Source organism: Papaver somniferum, chromosome 1 (genome assembly GCF_003573695.1).
Source record: "Papaver somniferum cultivar HN1 chromosome 1, ASM357369v1, whole genome shotgun sequence".
Lineage (NCBI taxonomy): Eukaryota > Viridiplantae > Streptophyta > Magnoliopsida > Ranunculales > Papaveraceae > Papaver > Papaver somniferum.
In genome coordinates, this window is record NC_039358.1 from 238,486,158 (window position 1) to 238,497,882 (window position 11,725).

At 37.6% G+C, this 11,725-nt stretch overlaps 1 protein-coding gene across 1 annotated transcript in view; it reads left to right on the forward strand.

Moving 5' to 3' along the window:
* The first annotated feature begins 8,349 nt into the window (after positions 1-8,349).
* Positions 8,350-11,725, forward strand: part of LOC113320794 (heat shock cognate 71 kDa protein-like) — a 38,782-nt gene continuing 35,406 nt past the window's right edge. Inside the window, exons 1-2 of the mRNA XM_026568690.1 lie at positions 8,350-8,848; positions 9,866-10,895. Coding sequence (XP_026424475.1) covers positions 8,641-8,848; positions 9,866-10,895 — 1,238 coding nt within the window. The 5' untranslated portion in view covers positions 8,350-8,640. The remainder of the gene's footprint in view (positions 8,849-9,865; positions 10,896-11,725) is intronic.

Sequence of the window (11,725 nt, forward strand, 5' to 3'; positions counted from 1 at the left end):
GCAACAACTATTCCTGTTAGAATTTATTTGTAAGGGAAGCTTCCGTAACAGTGGATTCTGTAACAACTATATCTGTTACAGATTCACTTCTTCAATAAAAACACCTATTTGAGCCATGATTAAATATTTTGAGCGTGTTTTTGACATGAGGAGATAAACCCCAACACTGGAATGATGGAGGAAGCCCTATTTCACAATCACTTGGTAACTATAATTGATTCTTTATGACTTTTGCACTTGTTTTAATCGATTTATGATTTTTCTTGATTAGTTGTGATTTTGTTTGATGTCGCATGCTGGGTTTTAGGAACTTTTGATGCGTCATGCTTGTGATTTACATCTAATGCTTTATAAAATTTACTTTTGGCAAAGAAAAGAGTCAACAAAAGAGCTAGAATTGTTATGAGTCATCATATGAACCAATTGAATGTGATTAGTGGTGAAATCCTAAATCTCAGTACCTCTCGATATTCGCGACAACCTTGTGAATATATTTTTAGTATTTTTATTCTTAGTTCTTAAATCAAACCTTTACACAATCCGAGTTGAATGAACTTTACTACCACTTAAAAACTACATCAATTGGGTTCCTGCTTGAAGGTACCATTATGACGATATCCAAAAACGGGGCGTCAAAGGGTTTGAAGAGAAATCATTTGGTTCTGGTATTGTTTGCTCATGAGGTATAGTCTGAGTTGTCGGTGGACATGATATAAAGGGTGTTGATGTTTGTTTGATGCTGAAGTTGAAGAATTATTGTCTTGTTGTTGTGTGGGGATTAAATTGAAGATTGACTTGAGGTTGTTTCAGGTTGGGTAATTGAAGTTGCAGGTCATAGTGATATTTCTGAAGTTTCAGTCGATGGTAAAAAACAGAGTTCGGTGTTTCAAAATATATTTCCTTTGTTTAAGTGATGTTTTAAGTAAACAATAATTTTTTTTTTCTGGACCTATTGCCCAAATTGGTTAAGAGAACAGTATTTTTTTGATTCAAGTTCATATAAACAATATCTATTTTTACAAGTCCGTTTTACCCAGGAATTGTTGATTTTGGTCATTTTAACCAATTTTGTGATTTTTTATCCCACTTAGGTCGTTAAACCTATTTCCATCGCTGGAAATAGGTTCGCAGTCATAGTTTGAATATCTTTCATATGATAAAAACAAAACAATTTAATAGTTGCATGTCACTGTAATACAGTGGTAAAGTTACTAGATGATGATGTGAGTGACCTGAATTCGAGACTCACCAGCACCAATTTTTATCGATCAAAAAAAGAAAAATTCTAACTCTGGGTCAAGTCACTGAATATTTTTCAATCAAAAATAAATAAATTATACCGAGTATTCGGACACTTGGGTCACCAAAAACTAACAAAAACGCCGTGTTTAAACTAGAAATGTTTAGAGGTGACAAATCTCGTGTTTAAAGAATCAACCAAGGTCTATTGGTGTCCGTGGGCCTAACTAACCTCGAAAAAAGGCTTACAAGGTGAATCGGGTGAGGCGTAATAAAAAGTGCGGTCAAACGACTAAGTCTAATATTAACACGCCCAATCACCTTTCGCCTCGTTTGGGGTAACACGATGATATTAAATCAGATGACGCAGGAAAAAATTGCAGTGCGGTTAAATGACTTTCACAAATTGGAAGTATGGTCAAACGACTCTCACAAATTGAAGCTGCATGCTCTCGTACCATATCGAAGTCTGTGGGGCCTAACTAACCTTGTAAATCGGCTTGCAAGGCTAGGATTGCCAAAATTACAACAACGAGATCTTAAATTTCCCATATAACGTGGGACTAATCTCAATATGACCCCTAACATGTATCCTGGTTGGGTCTAACACATGGATATTAAATCGGCGTTAAACAACTAGTCTCGAAATGTCGTACCTAATATCGTTGAAGTCGTCCTTCGTCCATACCAACCCGTTTGGTTGGGAGACTTGAAATCTAAGTAATTGAATTCCAGGAAGAAGACTAATTACTCGTACAAGTGTTTGGTTGAACTAATCCAATTGCCTGGTAATCTGACTTTGGTAAATGACTGAAATACCAGATCGAATAGGTTTTAATTTTTGGTTGAGCTAATCCAATAAATAATGCTCACTTTATTCCAGTGAGCATTATTTTTTTCTTACTGGTCATTAGGCAAAAAGTAGAATAGGTTTTATTTTTATGGTTAAAATTGTAACTTTCAAGTGCCCTTTGACTTACCCTTACCTAGTTTATGCCCCACTTCCAGTACCAGTTACAACTTACAAGTGCCTGCTACATCTTTGTTTATTACTGGATTATTGACAATAAGAAGCCTGATCCAAATCCTGAAACTCCTGAAATCAAAAATGAACTAAGAAAGGATGGGAGATAGACAGACGAACATATAATAGGTACCCTGAGAGAGAGTATCCCTTATTTTAACTGAAGGGCATTTGGAGCGGGACAAGGAGATATGGTAAGAACTCTTCTCTTTGTTTTCCTCCAAGCTGGAATCTGTTAACTGGCATACTAATCACAAAATGCATAACAACAAGGATAAACAATGGAATACTCAGCAGGATTAAATTACCAAGGCTTCACTTAACGTAGTGGGATAAGCAGCTAGTCGAGCGGTGAGATAAATCACAAAATACATATCAGCAAGGCTTAATGAAAGAGTACTAGTCTAACATCTGAAAACTTGACAGGGTTAAATTACCAGGACTTCGTCTTCGCTTAACTAGTTGGATAAGCATAAGCAGCTAGCCAAGCTGTAAAATAGTATGAAAGTTGATTCAGAACTGCACGTTCCATACATGGGATCACCTGTTAAGTTTAATTCTTTGGTTAATTAAAGTTGATCACTTTATTCCAATGAGCATCCACAGAAAAGAAATACCCCTACTCAAAAAAATCATATAACATGCATACAAATTTGAATCAATGTTGAAGAGTGGATGAGAGAGTAATTGTTGTTTCTAGAGTATATGTTGATGTAACAAATTCGACATTCATACATAAAGCTATTAAAAATTATTATTCGGGGAAGTTGAACTAACCATGAAAAAGAGTAATACTAATTATTGTGTACTATAGAACCACAGTAAGTCATCAATAACTAGAACATGGGGACCTGAGACCAAATTACAGATTGCATTTCAGATGGATCTTCAACATGGCCTACACTCAAAGGTAAGGAAGCATGTTGTAAATTGCTTCTTTATCTTTGGCAGCAGGCACTTGTGGTTGCGCATAAAATGGTCCCGAAGAAAGTTTAGATGTATAAAGCTTTACATAGTAAAAAAAACAGAAAAATGATAATGATTAAATCACATACCCGTATGACTTGTATAGGCATTAGCCAGTTTTCCATTTCGTTGAGCAGACAATACCTTATCATGGTATTGAGGATCTTTGGTGCTGAGGGTGCCTAGGTCAAAGAGACCAGTTCAGAACTAAGACTTACAAGGTATAAATGGAGGAAAAAGAAGGCTTACAAGTTACAAGAAAACTATCAGAATGAAATAAGTTTTCACCTCATTAAAATGCACCCATAAGAATTGTCTTCATCAAGAAAGTCATTGTTTATCCTATAGAAAATAACAACTTCACATATCAGATATAATATTGTCCGCATTTACTGAAACACAACCATCTACAATAAGGACAGAGCTGACCGATCATGTGAAGAACGCTAATATATGTCAGATTAAAATTGGATCCTCATCCTTGCATGGACTGCTAACTAAAAGCTGAGCAACACCTCCGACAGCAGTAAACATCAATTGCCCATGATTGGGTATTGTACTTTCAAGTCTTCGGATTATTCAGATAATCGAATGTGTGCTAAAAGGATTAAATACATGCAGTAAAGAAGAAATCGAACAACTTAAAAAATCAGCACAACATATCATACTGAAACTACAAAGATATTGAATATCTCCACTGCGGAAACAAAAAGTTACCTCCAAATCAACCACATAAAACTGAACGATAACAAAATTATGTTTAATATACCCTAACCAGCTTTGATCAAGGTTAAATAATTTACACCCACACGGTAATATAACGATGATATAAAGGTAACAAATCATATTTGCAAACTGGATTTTTTTTGTCTTTCAAGAAAGGGAATTCGATTTCTTCCTTCACTAACAATGCACCATGGAAGCCATTATGATGTCTCAACTGGATTACTTGTCATTCTGATCTTTGCACCATGGAAGCCAGTTCATCTTACAAATAGGTATCAAAAAAAAAAAAAAAACAAGGAAGATACTAGCGTACCTTTCAGATAATGAGAAAAAATATGGATCTCCGACACTCTAGCAATGTTTATTTAAGGGTACCTAATTTAAAAATTCAACTCCAATAAAAATTGGAAAAACAATTCGTCGCAATTTTAGATAAGAAATTAAACCCCAAGATACAAAGAATTCCCCTATTTCACAATTGCAAATTATTAGATCAATTAACCAAAACCGAGTTCAAGAACTTAATAGTGTTCTCAGAATCTTACCAGAAAAAATCCAAGCCGCTTGAACTAAATCGACATCAGTTTCGCCATCAAATTGGTTTTCCTTAAATCCATAAGATGACAACAGAAAACCCCAAACCTTTGAACGAAATACTTGTTGTTTACCGCGTATTCATCTAGGTTTGATACAAAAAAAATTGAACAATGTAATAGAAAGAGATAATAATGATTGGAACTTCCGATTCAAACTTCATAGGAAACGGAAAGAAAAAAGTTTAGTTGGAATGACAGAGAGAAGAAAGACGGGAATGATTTCCCTAAAACATAAAGATGATGAGAGAAAATGAAGTGGAAGTCCAGTGGGATGAGCCTGGGGTTGTAGATCGTGGGAGTATAAAAGGTGGGTTGAGAAACCAAGGAAGTTTTATCCTGTTTAAAAGATGTGGACTGGTGTTTAGACACGGAACCATATTTTCCCGTGACAAACTAAACTTTAGTCTCGTTTATAGGTAGCACCGTGACTAGGTCAACCGTGACCAAACACAATAATTATACTAGTGATATCGGTCCGCGAGTTATAACCCCAAAGGTGTCACTATCCATATACAAAAACTCCAACAAAACAAATTGTTCACAAAAACCCCATTTAATATAAACTGACTATATTACCCTTCTAGTTTAAATCACCCAACAAAAACAAAAATCAACCGCACTTTAATTCTTGTTATATTGTCACCTCCAACCAAAAACAAAAAACCACCAATAAGCATCGCCACCTTCCACCACCGACCGCTGCCGCCACCGACAACCACCGCCACCACCTCCGACCACCGCCACCGACCACCACCACCGCCCCAGCCGCCTCCCCCGATACTGCGCAATTGCACCACCACTGTCAGCCACCCTACCATCCAGAACCACCATTGTCGACCACCAACGCCACCACCTCCGACCACCACCACCACCGATACTACGTAATTGCACCACCAATGCCAGCCGCCCTACCAGCCAGCACCACCACTGTCGACCACCGCTGACCAAGACCAGCACCACGACCGCCCACCACCACTACCCCCAAAAATACGATGAAACCAATTTGGTTTCATCATAAATACGATGAAACCGATTTTGGTTTCATCATAAATAAGATGAAATCATAATTGGTTTCGTGAGAATTCAACTGTAAGAAAAATTATCAGAGGTAGTATACATGTTCATTGATAGATGGAACCAATTTTAGTTTCATCATAAATACGATAAAACCATAATTGGTTTCATCATAAATAAGATGAAACCATAATTGGTTTCGTCATAATTCAACTGCACATGTACATGAACCTGCATGTTATTGATTCATTGACCTCCACATTTACATGAACCTGCATTTCATAATTTTATGGCATAAATAAGCAATTTCTTATTACTTAGCACATGGTTAATGAACAAGATGTAGACAAGTTCAAAGTCTCTGATGTGAGTTTTGTGACTATCAACACAAATCAAACATCCATTGTTGATTACATCGCATTTTACTAGCTACGAAGGTAGGTCAACATATATAGAGTTGATAACCAAACAAGAACAAAGATATCAGGACACCTAGGAGAGTATAATCGGGCGAAAGTCATGCATATTGTGACAAATGAAATTCCTAAGCATGAGGTTTATTTAATTCCAAGGTTGGATAGGCTACAGACACTAAACAATTAAGATGCAAGCAACTTCCTGACACTGGCAACATACAAATTAAAGAAAAAATTGAACAAGGAGAATTGAGTTACCCGTGGCATATTCAACGAGTTGAATAAGCTCAGTGTCCCTAACTACTTTTTTGAAATAACGGCTATTCCCCCCCCCCCCCCACATTTCCCTATAAATTCATCCAATTCAATTTAATCACACCTAATTTTCTCATTAACTCTATCTTACTCACTCTTTTGTACCTTAATCATCTGTTTAATTTTTTTTTTCAACTCAATGGATATGCATTCTTCTGACGAAGAAGTGCGTATTCATATGGATCGATTTCAAGAACAACAACGAATATTCATTCAGGCGTTGAATCAAATTGATGATGAGTCAGATGAAGATAAAGAACTAACCAACAACTTGATATAACTATATTCATCGGGAAAAATACCTAGAGATCCAGAGCCAAGAGAAGTCTTCACAAGAAGATATACGTACCGGGGTCGGGATGAATGACACGAGAAGCTGATGCACAATTATTTTCTTCCTGACTGTGTGTTCTCTGATGAAAATTTCCAAGGCCGATTCCACATGCCCAGACATTTGGTGCTAAAGATTATTGGTGAGCTTTATCAGGTAAAACCTCAATTTTAATTATCAGTATGATGCACTGAATATTAGGGGTCATAGCCCTGAACAAAAGGTTACTTCAGCTTTGAGGATTTTGGGGGTATGGAAGACCTCCAGATTCCAATGATGAGTACCTTCGCATTGGCAAAACAACTGTATACAAGTATCTTGCGTTGTTTTTCGAAACAATGATTAATCATTTTGGTCCTACCTATTTACGAAAACCATCTGATGTAGATGTTAGAGAAATATTAAGGCAGAATCAAGAAAGGGGATTTCCTGGAATGCTGGGTAGTCTCGACTGCATGCATTGGGTATGGACCGGATGCCCTACCTATTGGGCCGTCAGTATAAGGGTCACTACGCAAAACCAACAGTGATCCTTGAGGTTGCTGCTTATTATGATTGTTGGATATGACACGCTTTTTTGGTCTCCCGGGATCTCAAAACGATAAAAATGTTTTACACAAATCGCATTTGTTTGAAGATTTAAAGTATGGAATTTCTCCTCAGGTAAATTTCAGTATCAACAGGAATCACTACATTCATGGTTATTATCTTGTAGATGGAATTTATCCAAAATGGTCAACTTTAGTTCAATGTTACCGTCAGCCACCTGCCGGTGAAATGAGTCTTTCATACTCGTATTTCAATAGTAAACAAATGTATTTGAGAAAGGATGTGGAGCGGGCTTTTGGAATTCGGAAGCGGAAGTTCGCAATCGTTTGTGGGTCTTATCGTGGTTTAAGTTCTCGTGAAATGCATAAGACTATACTGACTTGCATCATTATGCATAACATGGTTATCCAGGAGACTCGTCGTAATAAGAAATGGACTAACCATTAAGATGAAGACTTAAGGCCTGATATTCGACCACGAGCAGCTTGCATTAGAGAAGCGACATACAAGGCAACTTGGACGTTGATTGTAATAAAGCGACCGGACAATCCATTTGCATCACGCTCGTTGATGTTCATAGTTCCGTTTCGAAACTTAGCAAATATGTTATCCCACAACTTGGTAGATTGTTGACTGGCACCATCGATACTATCTTCTGTAAAGAACACATTGTTTTTGCAAATGCTTTCATCTTCGGTTACGGTAAATTTTGGACCCCTAATCTTCTCCTTTTGTTGTTTAGATTGAGTATTAGACTGAGACATATTAAAGAAATTATACAATACAAGTGAATTAAATAGTTAGATGATAAAATTTGTTTTAGATTAACAAATGTGAAGAGTAGAGAAGAGAAGGTGTGAGTTAAAATGGTAGAGGAATGTGGTATTTATAGGGGGGAAGTTATGACCGTTGGATCAGATTCTGCTCAACGGTGCAAACTAAATCGGCCGGTCTTATAAAACCCGGTAGCATTGTAGCAAACCATTAACGGTACAAACTGGGACGAGCGGTCGAGACTCGATCGCGCGGTAGAAACTTGACCTGGCCTGGCTAAGTGACAAATTTACCACTTACACAGGCCAATTTGCCCTTTCCATAGTGGGTGCTTAACCCATAGGAAGGGGCCTAAGCAAGAAAGAAAGATAATAAATGCAAGAATACCCACTCCGGACACTTTTTACTTTTTCCACTGCTTGGAGGTTGCTTCCACGAAAGTCCCAAAAACACTTTTCCGGACGTTAAAATTTAGAAAACAATTTGGATTCCGTTTGTTTTTCTTTCTTTCCCAAATGCAGAGCACTACCTCTCAACTATCTCTCTTCTCTACAAAACAATTTGGAATCCCACTTTTCTGCCTCTCTGTAGATCCAGAAATTAGCTAGGGTTTACAAATTTCATTCAGATTTTAAGCTCAATTTTGATATCCTCTCTGGTTTCATAGTTGAGATTCAATCTGTTTTAGAAATGGTTGCAGTAGAAGCAGAAATTGGTATTGATTTGGGAACAACATATTCATGTGTAGCAGTATGGAAAAATGGCGGTGTTGAAATCATCCCTAATGATCAAGGAAATCGTACTACTCCTTCCTGTGTTGCTTTCACTGATACTCACCGTTTGATCGGAGATGGTGCACTGAATCAAGTTGCTATGAACCCTATCAACACTGTTTTTGGTGAGACTCACTACTTTCCAGAAATCCAATTTTTGATTGATTATCTGAAATTTCATCATCATGTTTGTTAATTTACACTGCGAATTTTACATTTTAAAGTTGTTCAGAATTTGTATCTAGATTTTCATGATTTTGTTTGTTTTATATGATTAATATATAGAGTTTAGTACATTTGAGTTCTGACCACGAGGCTTGTATTAATCCGGACACCGTGCACGGTGGTTGAATTTGTGAACAAACCACTTGAGTTGTGAACGACATGATCAGGTGGTATATAGGTACCCTTCTGGCTGCTATTTAAGAGATCTGGACTAATCCTTTTGGACTAGGCATGAAATTTCACATCAAGGCTGGTCCTGACTAATCCGTATGCACTACAACCTTCGTTTTGCCGTCTATTAGTATTTAAGAGATGTTGACTAATCCTTGTGAACAATTCCGTATGGCTCTGCAGCAACCATGTATACCTCTATCATTTTCAATTATCAGCATTGTCTGTTTTGTCTTATTTGCTAGATAATATTAAGAGATGAGCTTGTCGATTTTGTTAAAAAAATTATGAAAATTTGAAAAATTCAATGATACTCTTTTGGAGATCATATAGAGATCCTAGAACTCTAGTAGTAGTGAAGTTGAAGCAAGAGTTGATTCTTAAAACTCGCTTTGTATTGATGTTTCTTGCTTGCTTGCCAATGAACTGGACTTGCCTATTTATAGGCTTACATAACCAACACATTATACTCCAGATTTCTTTAGCTAGAATGTTCACCAGTAACTCACCTTTTACAACTGACCAGGAAACTACCTAGAAATTTCTTGATAATTTCGAATCTTAGGAGCGGAACTTAATCCACAGTGTAGACTTTACTGTATTAGCCTAGACAATTCTAGGCTACTTTGTTCTCTAGATCTTTCTACAGATTTCTTTTCTTAATTTACACTTTGACAAATTACATGTTCCAACAGTTTTTGAGTTAGCATTCAATACCATTTCTGAGTTTTTATTCTGTTTTGTAGATGCGAAACGTTTAATTGGTAGGAAGTTCGACGATACCTCTGTTCAGAGTGACATCAAGCTATGGCCTTTCACAGTCATTGCTGGAGAAGACAAGAGACCAATGATTCAAGTCAATTACATGGGACAGGTTAAAATGTTATCAGCTGAGGAAATCTCATCCATGGTTCTCACTAAGATGCGAGAAACAGCCGAAGCTTATCTTGGTACAACTGTTACGGATGCTGTTATCACAGTCCCTGCTTACTTCAATGATTTACAACGCCAAGCTACTAAAGATGCTGGTATAGTTGCTGGCCTTAATGTACTACGAATCATCAATGAACCAACGGCGGCAGGAATTGCTTATGGTCTTGGTAAGAAGGCAACCAATGTAACCACTGTAAAGGAGGAGGCGAGCAATGCTGTTGCAGAGAATGTTCTCATCTTTGATCTTGGTGGTGGTACTTTGGATGTTTCAATACTCAGCATTAAAGAAGGAATCTATGAAGTCAAGGCTACAGCTGGAGATACCCATCTTGGAGGAGAGGATTTCGATAATAGAGTGGTTAATCACTTGGTTCAAGAATTCAAGAAGAAGCACAAGAAGGACATTAGTGGAAATCCAAAGGCACTTAGGAGGCTGAGAACATCTTGTGAGAGGGCAAAGAGAACTCTCTCATCTACTACTCGGACAAAAGTTGAGATTGATGGTCTATATGCAGGAGTTGATTTTCATGCATCTGTCACTCGTGCTAAATTCGAAGAGTTGAACCTGGATTTGTTCAAGAAATGTATGGAACCTGTTGAGCTGTCTTTGACTGATGCTAAGATGGACAAGAGTAGCATTCAAGAAATTGTTCTCGTAGGTGGGTCCACTCGAATTCCAAAGATTCAGTCTCTATTGCAAGATTTCTTCAATGGAAAGAAACTCTGCAAGAACATCAACCCTGATGAAGCTGTGGCTTATGGTGCTGCTGTGCAAGCTGCTATTTTGACTGGTGAGGCTAATGAGAAGGTGCGGAACCTGGTGTTAGTGGATGTCACCCCTCTGTCTCTTGGCGTTCAGACAAAAGGAGGTGTTATGAGTGTGGTGATCCCAAAGAACACAAGCATTCCCACCAAGAAACAAAATCGTTACACTACCGTTTTGGACAATCAAATTACTGCGCAGTTTTCGATATTCGAAGGTGAGAGAATTAACACCAGTGACAATAACTTGTTGGGTACCTTCGTGTTGCAAGGAATTCCACCAGATCCTCGTCATGCTGCTAAGCTCACAGCATACTTTGATATTGATGCAGACGGTATATTGACGGTGGTTGCCGAGGACATGAAATCAGGTAGCAAAAATATGATTACGATTCAAAATAATAAGGGAACGTTGTCTACTGATGAGATTAAGAGGATCGTTCAGGAGGCTGAGAAATACAAGTTAGATGATGAAATACACAGGAAGAAGGTAGACTTAAGGAACTCCTTTGAGACATATGCAATCAAGATGAGGAGCATGATCAGTAATAGCGGAGTAATGCTATCATCCAAGGATAAAAAGAATACCAAGAATGCAGTCAAGAACGCCGTTCAGTGGTTGGATAGCAGTGAACTTGGTGAGACAGACGATATCATTGAAAAGATGAAGGCATTACAGAATGTATGCGACCCTATCGTTGATAAGCTGTACCAGCAGGGTGATACTGATAGCAGTCCTTCAACAAGATCAGGCAGTGTTGCATCAAAAATTTCGAAACTCTTGAGATCATTTGGTTTCTTCTGATCAGGTTTTATGCCTTGCCATGGTTAGTATGTTTGGCCATAATACTTAATAGTCTTTAATTAGGTTTTCTACTTTCTTGGTTGTGTTTGTTAGTGATTTAACTTGG